Source organism: Brachyistius frenatus, unplaced genomic scaffold, assembly GCF_029030835.1.
Source record: "Brachyistius frenatus isolate BFR_SWC_R1_liver_20210118 unplaced genomic scaffold, ASM2903083v1 Contig_89, whole genome shotgun sequence".
Lineage (NCBI taxonomy): Eukaryota > Metazoa > Chordata > Actinopteri > Embiotocidae > Brachyistius > Brachyistius frenatus.
In genome coordinates this window covers 18,807-38,703 of record NW_027210688.1, presented here as the reverse complement: position 1 = coordinate 38,703, position 19,897 = coordinate 18,807, and the positions used below count along the sequence as shown (strand labels likewise).

Here is a 19,897-nt window from a genome sequence, read left to right as displayed (position 1 = left end):
TTCCGTTGTCAGATTTTGTTCATTCTTTGGAGGTCACAAAAAAAACCCAACAACATGAGTTCACATCCATTTATTTCCATTTATTTATGTGGCTCTGCTTCACAGCAGAAGATAAAACTGTTCTTTTCTTAGGTGTTTTATTTTATTTTTTTTACAGGAAGAAGAACTGCTTTATAAAAAATTAAAAAAAATAAAAAGGTTGGCAACCTGCTGGTTTTGTTTTGACAAATAACAGCAATTAAAAAATAAAAAAACTGACATGAATCCAGTGGAGGTGGATGTCTGAACTAAATCCTGCTTTGTTGTCAGATGATCTTTAAAGTTTGACACTTTTCATGCGGACGTCCACTCGGTGTTGATGCTAAATGTAGTCCATCGAAGCAGCGCTGCTGTATGTGCTGAAAAAGTTGCGTGTTAATGCAAGCAGAGCTTCGCTGCAAGTCCCTACATGCACCAGGATGCATTTGCACGTGACGTCCCCCCCCCCAAAAAAAAAACAAAACAACAACAACCTGAACCTTTGATAAGTTCCTCCTCTGGCAGCGCCCACACAAGAAAAAAATAAACTCACAAGCAGCCAAGGCGATAGCGTTCGCAAAAGACAGGAAGGAAGATGCAGCTACTAACACTGATCGTATCAGCAGCTGGTAAACACTTCAAATCCAGAAACACCCATTTAGTATCAGATGACCAAAAAACACTCACTCGGTGATCGGCAGACTTCTCGGCCTTCTGGTTTCAATTTGTCGTTTCCGGTTCAACTTCGGTATCCTGAAGAAGTTTGAGGCGAGAACACTCATGCATAGTATAAAACACACACACACACACACACACACACACACACACACACACACACACACACACACACACACACACACACACACACACACACACACACACAGAGCTGTCTCAGGTTTAAATGTACTACATATCTGTACACCACAAATAATGATGCTGGTGCCAGAAGAAAAACATCCAGCAGCTGCTTCCCAGGAGATGTTTTAAGGCTTCATCGCTTCAGTTGACTACATCTGCCATCAACACTGATTTGGACAACCACATAAGACACTTCCATCTTCCATCACACTCTCTTAGCCCGTCTGGCGGCGGCGGCAGCGCGCCTCTGGTTGATGGCCTTGGTGGTGACGCGCAGCTTCCACATGCGCAGCTGCCGCAGCCGCAGCCGCAGCCGCAGGTCCTTCGGGAGTTTCCCTCCTTTAGCCAGAAAGTCCTTCAGCCTCCGTTTGGGCATCTTGGTGAGGCGGAGGTCGCAGACGGTGGGGTAGTAGTCGTACATGACCTGGCAGGTGCGGGAGGAGGGGAGGTAGCCCTCGGCGCTGACCGTGACGCGGTACTCACCGGGATTCAGCAGCCGCCAGTAGTCGCCATCGGCCGCTGAGGGAGGGTGAGGGCGAAACAGAAAGCGCGCCGCGTTCAATATGACATCATTTTCGAAAGTGTTTATTTTGGACGAGAAGCGAGAAAAAAAGAGGCTGCGATAATAAAATAAGTCGGGGTTATTTTTTTTAAACCTGGATTTAAAATCTCGCGTTGGAATAAAAATGCACCTGATCTAATGTGATGATCGATGTCGTCCACTTTGATGATGGCGTCTGCGATGCCGGCCTCTGTGACCTTGTCCCGAACCACACCTTTAATTCCACGGTGGACCTAAAAAAAAAAAAAAAAAACAAACACGAGGAAGCGAGGAGCAAACAAATAACAAGATTTTGTTCTTTTTTTTGGTTTCTTTTTTCTTTTCAGTGAGGAAATGTTTACGGATTACAGGAGGAAGAATAAGAGGACGATACCTGCTCCATGTAAACCAGCAGAGACTCCCTGTTGTTCTCCCACTCGATGGGAAGCTCGCTGGCGTGAGGAAACTTATCGCAGGACAACTCCACCGTCACCTCGAAGCAGTTGGTGTGCAGGTAGCTGAAATCGTTAATACCTGCAGATCAAAAACACAAAAGGTCAGATTTATTCAACAGTTTTATTTCCCAATCTGATGAAATATTCAGTTTTACCAGTGTTTTAGTTTCAGTTATTTTTTTCCCCCATTTCCCTACATTTAAATCCGTCATCACACCTTTACCCATCCACTATCAAAGAATGCAGTGACATTGTCATTAGTCAGCAAAAGTAAAGTCTTTTTTTTTTTTTTAACCTTATTAACTTTGAAAAAAGCCTCTTTATAAAGTTTGAAATAGGGACGTATTAAACGTTTTATATCTTAAGAGTAACGAGACCTGTTTGAAAGAAAGAAACATTTCATAGTCTGACGGTTGTTTAACTTTTATAAAAGATCTTACGTACATGAAGTTACCTGGACAATTAATATGAACAGCAATCCAAATCATCTACGTTGCTATAATAATAATAATAATATGTTAATTTAAATGTTTAATGTTTAATGTTTTTTCAGCTTTAAAACACACACACACACACACACACACACACACACACACACACACACACACACACACACACACACACACACACACACACACACACACACACTTTCTTACTTCCTGGTACGTTGTGCCAGTCGGCTCCGTTGATGATGTTGTTGTATCGGAGGAAGTCCTTGTTGTGGCACGGCCGGCGGTCCGGGTTGGACATCACCTGGTCGGATTGGATGGCGAGAACACGTTAAGTCACGCTGATCCGAGCGACGAAGAAGAGGAAGAAGAGGAGGAGGAAGAGGTTGAACCTGATTGGTGCTGGCGTACGCTGTGGCCAGCCAGCGGAAGAAGCTGTCGTCGGGGGTGGGCGTGCGCTCGCGAGGCGCCCAGTCCCGGGTCATGTCGTACGGGTAGGTGACCACCAGCTCGCCGCCGTGGAAGCTGGCGCTCAGGACGAAGGGGATGTTCTGCATCCAGCTGATGACGGCTCGGGTCTCTGAGGCCACCTGGTGATGACGGAGATCGATACACTTTTTCAAGACTTTTATTTATCATTTTTGCTTCCTTGAAGACTTGAAGTAAACAAAATATTCAGGTCACATCCAGCAACAGAAATAACACCACAAGAGAGGATGAAGATATGAAGCTGATTTTAAACAGATAAACAGATAAACAAACGCACAAAGGCCTCCTCGGAGGTATACTGCTCGGGGATGGGAAAGTAGTGGTTGATGAGCTTGGACCGGTCCGTCTCCAGCTCGATGGCGGTCCACATCACCGAGTTGAGGTCGGCGAAGTTGTGGTTCATGTCGATGCCCTCGTAGCTGTAACGTCCCAGGGCCCAGCCCGCCAGCTCCGAGCCCTGCGAGGAGGACCGACCAAAACGGGGAAAGAATCCTTTCTTAGTTACGTTCACCGAGATCACAGCGACAAGAAAATCTCAGAACCGATCGCGGGTTCCCTCGGCACCTTTTTGAAGGCCATCTCGTATCCGTCGGGGTTCATGGAGGGCAGCAGGTGGATGCGGGTCTCCTCGACGAGCCGGACGACCCGCCGGTCTCCCCGTTTGTACTCTCGGCACATGTACTGCATCAGGTTGAGCAGCAGCTCCCGGCCCAGCACCTCGTTGCCGTGCATCCCCGCCACATAGCGGAACTCCGGTTCTCCTGCAGGGGGCGCCGCAACACAGACGCAGGATCGTAGTTCAGCACGCAGGACGTCTGACGTTATTGTGCTTTTAAAATATGTCGTAGCTATAATTAAATATGTTTGACATTTAAACACAATGCAGGGCACAGCGGGCGAATCAAATATCCTTCACGTGTGCGGACGATACACGGCCGTGTGTTGCTTTTAGTTTTTTTTGTACTTTTGCAAACTTCAAACTCCTTTCTGTGCAGCAACGATGAAGTTTCCGTTGTTTTGGAAGCCCGGTCGGCGTCTTTCTCTGAACCTGGAACCGTTTCCTGTTTGTTTCCTCACGTATCTCTGAAATCTCACACGTCCTCCTGAAAAGCTGTTGACGAGGAGGAGTTTGAGTTCCTCACACCGGGGCTCTGAGAGTCGGCCGATCCGGGGTTTGTTCGGATGTTTTTCTGGCACAAGTTCGGCGTCTGAAAGTGGTTTTGAGGCTGAAAAAGCGCATCATCCTTTTTAACATCGCAGCTCTGAATCACCGGCAGCTTTTTAGGAATCCAAATAAACGGAATGAAAACAATTTTGTTTGATTATCAAACTGCTGATGGGAGGAATGATAATTATTCTGCATTGTGTCACTCCTAATAAAGACGGGTTTCACTTTAATAACTGAAGCTGGAAACATGACCAGATATCTCGAATCAGTTTGGGTCACTAAAATACATATCTGAAAAAAAAAATCGGATTGGATTGGACACGGCCCTCCAGTTTTTTCTACTCCGCCCGCACCGCCGTGTGTTTTGGGCGGGAAAAAGTTTCCGCTCCGCTGCCGTGCGGGCCGAAAGGAAAACACATCGTACGCCTCGGAGCAAATGAGGAGGAACTCCAACTCTGTGCAGGTTTATGTTTTCACACAGCGGGCGGACTGTCTGCGTCAGGAGGGTTGACATACAGTGGAAACCAGTGTCCCCCCCCCCCTCCCCACCTCTACCCGCCACCCCACTGACCCTTTGACTGCTGTAAATACTGTAGGATTTAAAGGAGCCGCTCTCAGCGGTCAAACTGCAAAAATATCTCACCGACCTTCGACTCGTGAAGAACGAGTGAAAGACGAGAAATCGCAGGCAAAAAAGATTTTGAGTTTTTCGTCCCGGATGATCTGGATTTTTTTTTTTTCTTCTTGGTCCTCTCTCGTTTTGTTGATCTCGTTCTGAGTCTTATTTACTTCCTACAGTGGTAGAAAAACCATGTTCATTTTTCACATCTGTCAGCGGTCAACGGGATTTAAAGAGCAACGGTCAGAGGAAGAGGTTTTTGTTTTCAAAGCGTGCCACCTAGCTCGTGTTTGCCCGGGTTGTCGGAGATCTCCATGACGTAGAGCTTCAGGCCGGTGTAGCTCTTCCCGATGCTGTAGATGCGGGTGATGTCGGGACACGCCTCGTTCACCGACTTCATCAGCTGGGGAAACAACGCGAGCGATTAAACGATATCTGCTGACAATTTATCGGGATGTCGGCTTCTTTTTTTAAGCCTCGTCAAACTCGTCAAAAGAATTGCGTTAATTCTCAGATAAGACACCAAAAGATACGTCGGGCTCATCTTCGGTATGTCCCCACTCTGTCCTACCTTTCTCATCTCCACATAGTTGTGGTGTCTGAAGTCCAGTTTGTCTCTGGACCCCGCTGGTTCTGTCTGCCATGGATAGATATTATTAGGATCTGTAAAAAAAAAAAAAAAAAAGGGGATGGGGGTGTGTGTGTTATGGTGAGTGTTAAAAACATGGACATAAAAACCTGTTTCCAGCTTCACGTTACCTGGAACCGTGCAGCCCAACACCTCGGCTCTCAGGCAGATGTCCCCCTGCGTCCCGTTCTGGTACCAGGTCTGCGGGTTGATCCGAATGTACCGGGCCACGGCGGAGGTGTTGAACAGGGCGAGGACGGGCGTCTCCGCGTCCTGGTTTCCTTCAAATACCTGCAGCGCAAAGCAAACCTGCTATAAAAACATGTTGTGTTTTTTTAAGTCTAGGTACACGACTTGTTCTTGTGAAAGGTCCTTTCAGGGACACTGCATCATTAGAAACATTCATTTGGGATATACTTATCACTTTTTCCTCACTTCGGTTTTGCTCCCCTAAATTAAGCTACACAAAATACAACAAAACCAAAAACTGAATAGTGTTCAAAAATATAAGAGTTGTGTCGCTGTAAAACCTTGAAGATCAAACTGACAGCTTCTAGGAAAGTCGGTTTGGTAACGGAGCAGGTCGCTAGGAAGAAGCCACAAATGAATCGGTGAATGATTCACTGAATAATTCAGTGTACACACCAAGAATCATGTTTTGGTTTTTTTTTTAAACCTTCTTCCTGGTTTACCTCATCATAGTAACCAGCAACTACTGTAAGCTGTTATTGACTTTTAAACCAGCGTCTCTGTCAGCTTCAGATGGAAACGTGTGATTAAAATCACCAGAAAATGAACAAATATTGAAGAAAAAAACAGGTGAGACTAGAAGTCGTCAATGCTGATGTCTTTTTAATTCAAGGGGTGATTTCACGGAGGACTTTTTTGGGCCGGCTGAAGTCGAAAGGGGTCGTGGTTGCCGTGAATTTTGAACATTTAACTCCTGAGGGAGGCTGTGGGGATGAAGGTGGAAGTGAGGGAGAGGAGGGTGTGGGGTAGGACGTTTTTTTTTTTTTTTTTTTTTTGGGGGGGGGGTGGGGGGGGGAAGAGCAGGTTTAAATGTTAAAATGACTTCGTCTGTTTCTCCTGCCGAGGTCTAATAAACCTCCTTAACGCCCGCCGCCGCTCTCCAACCCTGCCGGCACCCAACACCCATCCACGTCTGCGAGGAGCTCGTCCTCGGCCCCCGGCGCATCACACGCATCCTCGGCGTCCCCCCCCCCCGCGCTCGGCTCGGCGGCGCTCTCGGCAGGAGGTGTGGGGGGGGCGGGATCGGCCAGGTCGACTTCCCCCAGCGCGGCGGTGGTCGAGGACGAGGCGGCGGAGCCGTCCAGCGTCTCGGAGAGATTCTCCTCGTTGCTGTCGGGTCCCTCCATCACAGGGACGCCTCTGCAAACAAACAAACAAACAAACAAACAAACAAACAATTGTTTATGAGTTTAATCAGACTCGGCAACTTCCTCAATGACCGTACAATTTATATGTATATCTGCCAATTTGTGCATTTTTACACACAGTAGACTTACTTAAAGAAAAATAGAGTCCCAGCCTCAATTTAAACAAATATTTGCAACAGCACTTTTTTTTTTCAGGGCCAATAATTTTAATCACTTTATTAATTGTTTAGTCAATCAAATAAACCGGGAAATAGCCAAGAAATCCTTTAAAAGTTTCCTAAACCTCCGACAACATTGTTAAATTGATAATTAGTAGAATATATATCAAAATAAAGAGAAAATACACAAAAACATTAAACCTAAAGTGGTATTAAAAAGAACTAATCAGCTAATTTTCACACAGGAGAGCTGTAAGCAGTAGATGTTCAGCTTTTTTTTTTTTTTTTGCTTAATAAAGGAACACAATAGATTTTTTCCATCATTAATTGAGACACTATCCTCTTTTAATCTGTACAATAACGACTCTGCAGAGCAACTCGTGCTAAAATGAATTATTCTCCCGTAAACATCATCTCAGTTTTTCACTTCAAAAGGATTTAGAAAGAAGATACAAAAAAAATAAAATAAATAAATAAATACTATTTAGGACTCTTGGAAGTCTTGGACTAACTTTAACGACTCCTTTTGCTGCATCCCACATACAGAGACCATTTTAGTTGATCACATGCGGCTTCAACAAAGATTTGGATGAGATCAAACCTAGAACGCCAAAAAGACGAGGCGGATCTTCCTACCTGCGAGACATGAACTCCTCCTCGAAGACGGTGACAAAACTGCGCAGCCGCATTATAATATATTGAAGCTCTGTGGTCGCGTTCTCGAGCTCCCTCCGAAGCCTTTTGCGTCTTTTAAGCAGCGGTTCCAGGAGTTCCTGTGGCAACTGGAAGAGAAATGCACCGTGGGAAATATGAACTTCACTGGACACGAGATGTTCTCCAAAAGCAGAAACAAGTGGACTTCGCATATGTTAACAGCAGCTGCACGTTTTACACCTTCGAGCACTAAAACGATCAAATTAAGGTGAATTATTTATGTGTGTGTGTGTTAACTCAAGATTTCTTTTTAGAAAGAGTTTTCGCTCAAAAATAAAAGTGTTTACTTACTTCTTCTCGCCATCGTTCATAATCCTCCTGCTCGTTGAACACGGCGGTCTGCAAGCCGTGAAGCGCTGGAGAGATGAGGTGAAACAGCTGCAGGTAAACCTGCCCGTGGAAATGGGATCTCGCTAAGAGAATCTGGTCGTTGTCGATGTCGTTGTCGATGTCGTTGTCGATGTCGGTGTCGGTGCCCCGAGTTTCAACATTCCTCCCTTCGCCGCTTCCTTCCATCTTGAAGAGATCTGGACTCAACTACACCCGTTTTGTTTTTTCCGTTGTGAAGTTGTTGTTTTGGTTTGGGTTTTTTTGTTTTGTTTGTTTTTTTTAAACGCGACCGCTCCGTAACGTTCGCAAAACACGTGCATTATTGTAACCGTGGCGACGGACGCTGAATTAGAATTAGCAACGTACGGCCAAAAGTAAACGTGCTCATTATGTAGAATGGACAGAAGCCACCAACAAATATATTAACAGGAACTCGAGCCTTTATTTAAAGTTCAACTATTATTCAAACTGACAGTAATTAATAACCTGTCCTTTTTTCTTTTTTTTTTTAACTATTTGTTACCTAATTATAGATGATAGAGAATTCCAATACAAGCAAGCTTAGCCTGTATTTATTACCAATTTGAGTTAGTACAATTAAACACTTTCCCATTTTACTTTAAATTGCAGTATTGAATTAGGACTTTCCAATACAACAATACCCCAAAAAACAGTCAATTAAAGGCCACAGCAACTTAAAATTCCCAGCACATAAATAAGAAACAGAATAAAGTGTCGAAAGCATTTTTAACATACCTATGGATACCAAAGCATCATCTAATTTTCTTTAAGAAAAGAACTCGTTCAATGAATGCAATTGAATCATTTGAATATCCTCCATTTCCATCTGATGACATCAAACACAATTAGCCCTATCTTGATTACGTCATGACCACATGACATACGTACATGTAACAAACACAATCACAGTGTTTATTCTTATGGCTTTAAGTTAATTCCGTTCCAGCTTTCTAATTACACTACAAAGTGAATGTCTTAAGTTTCTAAACTTATACCATTTAAGGTTTGAAATGTACAAAGGAGGAGAAAGATAAGGAGTTGAGATGTTCACTCACGGCCTCTTCGCTGCCGTTCATACACGGCTTCCAGACCAGCGTGTCGTTACTGAGCTGCACCTTGTAGCTGTGCACCACGTCCCAACTGTAAGAAACGAGACATGAAGTTGGTTTCAGTCAGGCGGAAAGAAACCTGCTGTTGATGCGTCTCGAAATGATGCTTTTGCACAGAAGAAAAGAAATTGGTTTTGGTGTCGTTTTCTATTTGACAGCGATGTTATTTTTAATTTTTTTTTTAAATGCAATCACAGATTTTAGGAGTAGGAGTTTCCACCTCTTTCTACACGCACTGACCTCCAGATGGAGTTGCGGCCCTGCAGGACGACGCCGGTGAAGCGAGTCAGTCGGAGAGCGTCCACCTCCAGCCACTGCTTCTTGTCTTTGTACTGAGCGCACCAGGCCCCGTCGTAGATGTCTCCGTCCTCTATCCCAGACTACAGCAACACACACACGAATGAAATGCACAGGGACCGTGTTGCGCTGCAGGTACAAGATGACCTATTTCTTGATTTATTTTTTTGGTCCGTACAGTATACCTGGATGTTGAGTCGGCCGCGGTGGGGTCCCAGGCCGCGGCGCCGGTAGGACGAAGCCCTCAGCTGAGTGTCTTTGACCTTCAGTGACTCCAGACCCAGTGGAGGACATTCTGCCACTTCACTTGTAACTTTTATGATCGTGTCATAACAGGAGCAGGAAGAGCAGCAAAGTAAGAGGGAGCCCAAGATTTTTCATTTTTGCACAATGACCAACGGTTTAAAGGCGTTATAGGTTTGTCCCACGTCACCGAGACAGAAAAAGGGCAAAGTTGTTGGACCGTGCGGATACGAGTCCATTAAAAGTCACAATTTCAGAGAAACTTTCGGTGGTTCATTCGGACGGTGGTCGAGAAAAATTCAATTTTTTTTGTTTGAATCAATTCACTTTTGAATTTCAGGTCAATTTTGATGGTCAGTGTTTGTTCAGAATTTGAAGATTTTTCCCTGCTGGCTGGTCTCATCTCCTTCATGACGAGTGAATCTTTTACACATTTATTTGTAGTATTTAGTGCCATTGGACATGAAAAAAAAAGAAAAAAAAAAAGACTGGTAGCCAAATCTCCACAGATTTTTACTCGTAATTGAATGCTGTTAATTTTGAAGTACTGACACTTTTACGAGACTTCTTTCAACACTGATGGGTTTAAACGTTTGAGCCAAAGAAGGAGTGCAGGAAACAGAGAAAGCAGGATTCGTCCTGGAGCCGCTGAAGTTTCTGTAAAGCTGCCGGGCGTCCGTGTTAAAGCCTCAGACAGGCTCTCATTGTCTGCTCGGTTCAGCTCAGTTCAAACTGCCTCTTCCTGTCAGGAAGCTTTACTGGCCGCGGTACAGAAGCAGCATAAAACCGATGCTGTAAAGACCCTTTACCTCCCTTTTGCCTTGTAGTCCTGCAGGATCTCTTGTGACTCAAAAAATGTCCTTTTGTTGCTGCTGACCGCTGGATTTCTGCCAAATCAAGGATTTCTCCTGAAATCAGTGAAGCTGAACTACAGATAGTTGAAAAGGTGACAATGATGAAGAGAGTTCCCATAAACTACATTAAACTCAGATGGTTAACTGTGGAAATAAAGTTAAGGAGAGAAAATAAATCAAGATTATTTGTTGTTTTGGGGGAAGATTTTAAGAAAAAGAAGAATATCAACACTGCACTGAAAAATAATTATTAATGCAAATAATCCTGTAAAAAAACAACAACTGCCAATTGTCCAAAGGAAATGAAAGTGTCAAGAGATTAACACTAATCACAAAAAACCCTGTTTTGAGATATTTTTGTTGTTGTATTATTTGCATAAAGACAGAATTGTGACCACCAAACTTCTTCACTGTCAAGTAAGAAGAGGGAATATCAGAAGTTTGACACTTAACTTTCCCATCATGCAACTTTCTCTGTCATATCACTCCTAGTTAATCTCACTCCAGCACTGTCTGACAGGCCTGAACGGATTTTAATGAGCGTCAGCTCTGATTTGACTCGACAAGTTGCCGACTAAGCATTTTTATTTCTTCCTCTCCAAACCCCCGATGTGCTATACTACCCTGCTTCGACCTTTCCCTCCATATACGCGCACATTATACCGTACATACAAACGTCCTTGGCCGGCTCTATTTTTTTTTCTTCTATGATTAGCTTCATTACATAATAATGTAAAAGAGTCAGATATACAGTACGACTCACATCAGCACCGTGGCGAGAAAGGAGCTTTATTAGGAGCGTTACAACCCGTCGGAGTGGCATACTGTATATCCTCCGGATACGTACGTGGGACTGTTACTGCGGCCGCTGACTGGCGTGCACTCGTTTTGACCCGAGCTTTTGCTTTCTCAGGAAGCTTCGGCTTCTCGGTGACGGCTTTGGGTTTCTTCGGGACAGTTTTGGGCTTCTTTGCCACCTTGACGCTCCTCGTGAACCTCCGAGCTGCGAAAACGCAAAACACTTTGATCCCCCCCAGCAGAGCGCACATAGACCGAGACCGTACACGTGTTTGTGTCTACATACAATATGCCACCATTTTGAATAAAGATACATTTATGGTAGTTGGCTTATCTTAAGACAGCAGCCACGACACCCAGCTAGGAAATAGTCCACCAGTACACGACCATAATTCATAATCTGATGATCGTCTCTAGTTTTTGTTGTTGTTGTTGTTTTTTTTTCCTGCTCTGAAGGATGTGATGAACAACATTTGGTTTTCATCAGTCGGGAAACACAAAGTCACACTTACATTTAAAGTTTTGGTGACTTTGTCAGCGTGACAAATTAAGAGGGTTTTTTTTTTTTTTTTTTTTTACACCACAATTGCTGTTTTTTTGTTGTTGTTTTTTTTATGGTAAAAGACACATGAAAGCAATGCATCATTGGAGAAGCTGTAAAAAAAAAAATTTAATAAAAAAAAAGGCACTTCAGCAGATTAGTGCAACTGCCCTCGTGAAAGTTTTTCCATGAAGGAGAAATCCAATACAACAAATATCACATTTGAAAAACTATAAAACCTCACAGAAATATCATAAAAACTCTTTCATGATCACTTGTAGACAATTTTTCCCTTCTAGATAAAGAGCATTAAAGTACTAAAATATAACGAGAAATGGAAATGATGAGTTTAACATCCACTCACCGAACTCCAGAGGACCTTCCTCTTCCTCAGCCTCCTTCCTGGACGCCGTTTCCCCCGAATCCTCGGCCGGGCGTCGAGTCGTTGTGGCGGTTTTAGTCGTTGACTCAGTCGACCTGGTTGTGAATCCTGCGGTGGGAACCTCAGCGGTGTTGGTTTTCCCTGCAGAAAAAAGCCTCTGAGTCGTAGTGAAGGCTGCGTCTGAAACCTCAGTGGGTCTCACTGCCGTTGTGTCATCAGACAGCGAGGCTGGAAGAAGCGCAGACGAGCCACGACTCAGCAATAAAAGCAGAGAGAAGTGCAGAAAGCCGGCCATAGTAACTGTTGAATGACACTAAACACTCATTCAACCTCTCTGACCTGCACTTCAGAAAACCAAGTCAAGCCCTCAACAATGGCAACACAACTTCCTGTTACACACATCATTTAAAAAATAAATCTTAGGATGATATATTTTTGTGATAAGAAACCCTCATAAGGAAAATAGAGAATATATACAACATAAACTGCAAATAAATCCTCTAAGATGTGAAGATTTGCTGCGGAGTATAAATCAGTTGTGAGCAGACGGTCCAGTAATACAGGACGTTTAAAGACGAAGATTTAGGTTGTGTGAAACTCTGATTTCCTTACATTTCCAAAATGTTTGTTATTTCGAAGACAAACCAACAAGCTGAGAAAATAGCTGACAACTGGGCAGCCCAAAAATTGTTGTTGTTTTTTTACCAAGAAAGATACAGAAACTACTTCTCCAGAAAATACCGTGTCATTATAATACAGCAAAATCACGAAGAAAAAAAAATCCCTTCAAGACTGTTGATTGGCGTCTAAATTTGACCACATTAACACAGCGTGTTGTCATCATTTGGCTCTACGATCTTCAATCTACTTTAGGGTTTAAAAAGCTGGTGAGAAAGGTTGCAGGAGGCTTCCCTCAGTACATATTACCCTCAAACTCGAAGACGCTTTAAACTGAGTATGTAGCGATCACTTGCTCTTATTTTGAAGGGTTTTGCCTCCTCTTGTGTTGCTGACTTGACTCTCCTCTCTGCAGAGAGGCTGAACTAACAACCATCAGACCAGTTGATCCAGGGATTAAACTCAGTCAACCCTCTACAGACCTCTTTCTGGGGACACAGGAAGCAGGCAGCGACAAAAAAACAAACACTTAAAAGATATTTGTTGGAGGTTGTACAGTGACTTCTTAAAATTCCTTTTTCATCTGAAGAATTTGAGATAATGTTCTGTCTATAATTATTATTAGAATAATTCTGTCTCTCCAACGTAGGTGACATTTCACTGTTCTGGTTAAATAGCTTTAATGGCACAAACAGGAGGAGTTACAGATGACCATTTTTTTTTTTTACATCCAATAAATTATCGGAGCCTAATTTGTGTGAATTATTTGTAATTCATGCACATACCCTGGGAGAAGCTTCCAAAATGAAAAGCCCTTAACATTTGGTCACGTGAAAAAAAAAAGAAGAAAAAAAAGGCGTGCGTGAAGGTGGACAAAAAATACCGGACAATAAGATGTTACAAAATGATTATTCACATTACTGAAATGATGTCAGCGTGAGTCCTCTGATGACAACAGAAAAGATGCTGTTTGAAACCCTTCACTTCTTTCCATGACTGAACAAAAGACACCAACACACTATTTAACCAGGTTCTTCCTGAAAAAAAAGCAACAACAAAAATGCTATTAAAAAATATATATACAAAAAAAATTTGAATTTTCAAAAACAAGAATTGAATCTACTATTGACAGTCATCACCCCGAACATCCGACAGCTCCACAGCAGAACCTTATTTATTCACAGCGACTGAACGCGTCTAATAAATGACAGCACAGCGCTTTTTTTTAACCACGAGTAAAGTTACGGATTTGTACAATTTGTCTCTTTCCCATTTTTAATAACTTTGAAAATCTTTCCTGCCACATTTATAAATCACAGTAAACAAATACTGCTTTGTAATATACGCATTTAAGGATTTCCATGTTGCACAAATTGAAAACTATTTGATCGATTGAACATTTTGAAGTCCAACGCTGACCTCGCAGGTCGAGTTAAAACAAGGTTCTGCTGATTAAAAACAGCCGTCAGCTGTTTGCTTTTAATGAGACGCTCTTTGCTGTTTTTTTTGTTTTTTTATACATATATATCCCACGCATCTCAATCTTTCAGTCCCATGAGGACCTGGGAGGGATTAAAAGGACAAAAAAAACAACAACAAAAAAAAAACAGGAAAGAGATCCGAGTCCAGAAAGTGAGGAGAGCAGCGGCTGAACGTCAACGTGTCCTCGTCGCGCTGCTTTAAGGCTTCCAGAGCTTCAGCAGGCCGTCCTCGCTGTAGGTGGAGATGAGGTTCTGGTGGGGGTGGTGGGCGATGCCGATCACATCCTTCTCGTGCACCTGGAGACGGGGAGGAAGACCCATAAGCAACATCGAGTTAATAATAATAATAATCATAATAATAATAATAATAAAGTTTGTTTGTATGGCACCTTTCATACTAGAAATGCGATGTGATTCACGGAGAAAATTACACGCAGTTTCACATAAAAACAAGACATAAAGGAACATTTAAAAACATATAGACAAGAAATGAGATGCTTGAGAACAGGTAAAATGCTTAAGAAACAGACAATATGTACAAAATTAAACAAAAGTAAGAGTTCAAATATAAAATAAGCAATATACATTTTAAAGGCACGGTAGTTCAAAGTGTAAGAGAGCTTCAAGAGTAGCTGGTTAAAGGCTAAAGCAAAGAGATATGCTTTGAGCTTTCTTGTAAAAGTATTAACGGAGCAGCTTCCCTGATATCGAACCGGTGCCGAGCGACGTACCGTCAGCGTTCTCTCCAGTTTGCCGGTGACGGTGCTGAAGCAGTAGAGCACGAAGTCTTCGCCCACGCAGTAGATCCACTCGCCGCGAGGCGACAGAGTGCAGCACACGAAGTCGCCGCCTTCCCTCTTACCGGAGCTGAAACTCCTCACGATCTGTGGAAACGCAACGAAAGCGTGTTTACATTCATATTAATGTCTTCAAATGAAACATTTCAAGCAAAAAAAAACCCCCAAAAAATAAAAATGTCAAAACCGACCTGTCCCTGCATGTTCATGATGACCACCGTGTTGGAGCGGTTACACACCACGAAGTGCTCCGGGTTCTTCGGCAGCAGGAGGACGTTGTTGACGGTGATGTCGGTGCCGGCGGACGTGCCCAGAGGTTTGAAGGTGTTGGAGCACTCGGTGGTCTTCACGTTCCACACCTGAAGGTTGAAGGTAAAAAAACAACAAAAAAAGGGAGCAAAGATAAAGGAGTCGTCGTGAAGGAGACGTATAAATAAGAGATTAAAAAAAAAAGGGTGAGAGGTGAGGAAAGGCACGGCTGCCGTTGTTTTCTTTCTCTTACCTTCACGGTGCCGTCGGAGGAGGCGCTGATGACGTGATGGCCGTCGGGAGTGAACGCGGCCTCGTTGACGAACGACGAGTGGCCGCGGAACTCCTTCAGAGTTTTACCCGACTTCAGTCCGTGGATTCTTGTGCAAAAAAAACAACAACACAGTTGACGACCTTTATTTCAAACACATTGACGGGGGGAGGGGGGAGGAGGGTCTGAACAGGAAGACCTTAAAAGCTCGTAGGTGTTTTTACCTGATGGTCTGATCGAAGGCGGCGCTGAGCAGCTGGCTGCTGTCCTTACAGAAACTCAAACATGTCACTCCTTTGCTGTGGGCCCGTTCGAATCTCCTCAGACACTGACCGCTCTGGATCTTCCAAACCTTCACGGACACAAGCAGCACACACGAGTGTGTTCAATGACAGTGTTCGAGAAAATGAAAACAAATCGCAAACTGAGACAGATTAAGTCAATTTGAATGTCTTGTCCTCTACCTTGATCTTTCCATCCTGGGCTCCGGTCGCCAACATCTCCGTGTCCCGACTGAAGCACATACACAACACCGCGTCGTCCATCATCATGAAGTTATCCTGAGCCTGGTACTTCAGATCCTGTGGGACACGACGCGTAAACAATTACCACAAGTCAAGAGAAGTCATCTGAAACAGGAAGTGGAAATAATCAGGCAGTAGATTCTGGTTTATCTGGTTTTCTTAATATACCTTTCGGATTTTGCCGGTGGTGAAGTTCCAGACCTCGATGAAGCCGTCCACAGAGCCGGTGACCAGATACTGGCCGTCGGGGGAGAACCGGGAACACTCCACGTGAGATTTCTGCCCGAACTGTGCAGGAGAGGAAAAGCGAGTTAAGAACACTTCGAACGTTAAAAGTCGTGAAATCAACCACATGATTTGAATGACCAGCGGGGGGTCTGGAGGTACCTTGATGTGTCTGCTGAGCTGAGTGGGGAAGCGCTCCTCTTCCACATCTTTAACGGCAGCTTTACCCCTGAACAAGTCGATGGTCATACCGGGAGGCAGGAGGCCCTGATGCTGCTGCCACTTCAGAGACTGGAGGAGGAGAATGGCCACAAAACAGTTCATTGTTTCTGATCTCTACGTCCTTTTCTCTCTCTGCTCTCCCCTCATTCCCCAACCGGTCGAGGCAGATGCCCCGCCCACCTCTGAGCCTGGTTTCTTCCTGTTAAGAGGGAGTTTTTCCTTCCCTCTGTCGGAGATTTTTTTTCACCTTTGCTTATGTGGGAATTGTTGAATTATTGGTTTTCTCTGTATGATGCTGTAAAGTTCCGCTGTAAGGACTTTAATGTGCCATGAAATAACCCGTGTTGTGATTTGGCGCTCTATAAATAAACTGCACCACTTCAATCGAGAAGCACGGCTACGTGCGGACGTTGAAAACACGTCGGGATTAAGATGCGAAATTCGTCCCTTTTACTGACGAGCTTCAGGTCGCTCACCTGTCCCAGCAGAGCCATGAGACGAGAGGGCGGCACCACGCTGACCTCTCCGGCCAGCGCCTGAGCGATGGCCGCCCGCCGCTTCTCCTTACTGCTGCCGTCCGGGTACGCCTGGATAGATAGAAACCAACGTCAGTTTAAAATGCAAATACATATTTGCATTTTTTTTTTTTTTAGCTTGCTTAATGTTTAAATCACTTGTTTTTAAATGTCCTTTTCTTTCGCCTGATGTTTTGATGCTTTTAATGGTTTTAAGTGAAGCACTTTGAATTGAATGTTGTCGAAATGTTCTGTACAAATGAACTTGCCTTGCTGCATGAATAAATAAACGTCGCATCTTTTGTTGCACGTTGGGGTTCGGACTCACCTCTCTGGGATCGAAGTAGGAGCGAGCCAGCAGGTTCTCCAGGTGGATGTATCTCTCTGGCTGCGTCTGTTTCAGCATGATCATGGGGTCCGTCTGTCTGAGGAGCGAACGGGCCGCGCCGAGCTCTCTCAACTCAATCAGCTCCAACACAACCTGGTCAGAAAAACAACTTCAGGCACTTCCACTCTGTTCCTGTCTTTGGAGAAATCTGCCCGCATGACAACAGCAGAAAAAAAAATAATTAAAAAAAAATGCTGGGAGCAAAATGTATGAATCAAAACGTGAAAAACATCTGGATTAAGAATGGATGAGCAAACTATCCTCATGAACTGGAAATCAAGGAACGCCATACACATTACACACTGGAAAAAAAACAACTTCTAGTAGATTCCTTCTCTATTCAAAAATTCTGCAACACAACCTGAGACAGTCAGTTTGGTCGCATCAGTCATTTCTCACAAACTCGATCCCATCTATCCTGTTATCTTACTTTAGTTTTCTTTTGCATATCCACAATCGTAATTTAACACACTCACGCTGAAATTGACACTCAGACTGACTGATTCATAAACACACACAACAACAACAACCTGTAACTGTATTGACTGCTCTTATTGTCTTTTTGTGTTGCAATTAATACAAAACTACGACACAACTCGATTAAAACCGACCGCAGACCTCACCTGTTCATAAAGGTCTATCAAAGTCTTGTCCGGCAGCTTGAGGGACTGGATGGCTTGCAGGACCGTGTCCCAGTGGCCGCTGTTGATGTCCGCCACAAAGCTCTCGATGCTGTCCACCGTGTTCAGGGACACCGTGGTCTCCTCCTGCAGGGTGGCCAGAGTCCGGTGCAGACTGTTCTCCTTCAGGTACTGCATGATCAGACGGATCACGCTGTGGAAGACACCGGATGAATGTCAAAGTCATTTGGATAAAGACGGCAAAAGCTCAGCAGTCGGTTTTACACCTCAGACGTGAAACAAGTGGTTAAAAGACAATAACTTGTCAAAATGGGTCAAATTAAGAAGTTTTCCAGCATATTTTCAACCCTGAGCCGGTACACGTGTCTAATTTCATGGATTTCTTCGCAAGAAAGATTTCTGACTGTAGAAATATGTTTAAAAATTAAATAAATAAATAAACTTGCAGGATTTTAACCTCAAACCTGCAGCATCTGTTGGGATCTGATAGGAATCAACTATCTTTCTGCTATTTAGGTCTCGTGCAGAACTGACACTAAATGAGGTATATTTAACGTGACAAAACAAATTGCAAAAACTTTAATGATTTGTTTGCACCTTAAATTTCGGATAATTGACATTGAGAGCAGAAATCTACTGGACGTGCAACGTTAGCTGATGCTAACTTACGCAAACTGTCGTCTTTCAATTTTGTTTTGACTACTTTAAAGTAATAAATATGAATAAAAACAACAACGTGACCTAACACGCCGAATAACAAACTTAAAGTACATCCACTTCGCCCAAGCTAAAAAAAAAAAGCGCAAACAGTAGTCATTGTAAAGCTAGAAGTTAGCTTGTTAGCTTAGCTTTAAGTGCTAACGGAGCTAAGGATGAAACAGGCCTCACGACCAGAAATAATGATTAAATGTGGAGGAATTAGCGGACGGTTTGTGCCAGAATACACGTTGCTTCGACAATAATTATACGGACTACTCACTCTGCGGATTCCACCTCCAGAGACATGATTATTTATCTCAAAACAGCAGCGACAAAACACTCCAGAGTTTAGCAGCGAGAGCGAGAGACACGCAGGGTACACACGGAAGTAGGTGGGAGGAGCTACGGCCCTTCAAATTAAAAGTCTCCTCCGAGACGATGATCACACCGATATAAATAATTAAAACAATCCCCAAACGCGCTCAATGATCTACTGTGATAAAATAATCAAGTTCTTATTCAGATATCTGAACCAGAATTTCACAATTTTTTTTTAGGTGGTAACAAAAATAAATAAATAATATCAACATATATTACCAGATTTTCAAAAAAGGCCCCCCTAAAATGTCTCAACAATTAATTTACATCATAGCACTATATGAATGGACGCAATAAAAGCAAAACCTAAATAATGCAAAGTGACCGAGTTAGCTTTTGCAACCTATTTACATATTAAACGTTTTTTAATTTATTTAAACTGTAAAGTGTCATTTTCAGTCTACAATCTGATATCTAAAAAGTCGAGTAATTATTTTTTTTTTCAAATGTAAGCATAATATGTATTACATTTATGTTAATTTGGTTCAGTGGAGTTCAATTATATTTAGTTTAATTGCACTTATCCGCCCATCAACTCATCCCTCCCTCCCCGATAACAAGCCTTCGTGTGGTTTAATCATAATCAACCCTGACATCAGTCATTCTTAAAATCCCAGTGGCCCCCGGTGGGATCCCTGAAGGGACTCAAAAGGACATTATTCTCCTGCCAGACTAGTCTGATGTGTAAATATATCAAGATGTCTATTTCGCTGATAGACTGGGGTTTCCCTCCTGCCTCCTTATTTGAAAGTCAAAGCACAGGAGCATCAGTGTCCCCAGGGACTCCATAGAGGATCCAATAGAGGATATATGATGTAAT

At 43.4% G+C, this 19,897-nt stretch overlaps 2 protein-coding genes across 2 annotated transcripts; both read right to left on the bottom strand.

Annotated features, from left to right (window-relative positions):
* Window positions 1–520: 520 nt before the first annotated feature.
* On the bottom strand, window positions 521–13,267 carry LOC138627642 (probable carboxypeptidase X1). The gene is made up of 14 exons (XM_069710101.1): window positions 12,052–13,267; window positions 9,437–9,546; window positions 9,195–9,334; window positions 8,901–8,985; window positions 5,357–5,516; window positions 5,169–5,260; window positions 4,877–5,000; window positions 3,375–3,571; window positions 3,088–3,267; window positions 2,714–2,911; window positions 2,529–2,625; window positions 1,812–1,951; window positions 1,569–1,671; window positions 521–1,395 (listed from the first exon to the last, which is right to left on the bottom strand). The coding sequence occupies exons 1-14, from the start codon at window positions 12,362–12,364 to the stop codon at window positions 1,082–1,084; spliced, it is 2,253 nt and encodes a 750-aa protein (XP_069566202.1). The 5' UTR covers window positions 12,365–13,267; the 3' UTR covers window positions 521–1,081.
* Window positions 13,268–13,350: 83 nt separating this feature from the next.
* smu1a (SMU1 DNA replication regulator and spliceosomal factor a) lies at window positions 13,351–19,073 on the bottom strand. The gene is made up of 12 exons (XM_069710099.1): window positions 18,980–19,073; window positions 17,983–18,193; window positions 17,300–17,452; window positions 16,933–17,043; window positions 16,397–16,525; window positions 16,178–16,297; window positions 15,950–16,066; window positions 15,710–15,837; window positions 15,468–15,594; window positions 15,157–15,324; window positions 14,900–15,052; window positions 13,351–14,465 (listed from the first exon to the last, which is right to left on the bottom strand). Exons 1-12 carry the CDS (start codon window positions 19,003–19,005, stop codon window positions 14,367–14,369), a joined length of 1,542 nt encoding a protein of 513 aa, XP_069566200.1. The 5' UTR covers window positions 19,006–19,073; the 3' UTR covers window positions 13,351–14,366.
* Between the last annotated feature and the right edge of the window lie 824 nt (window positions 19,074–19,897).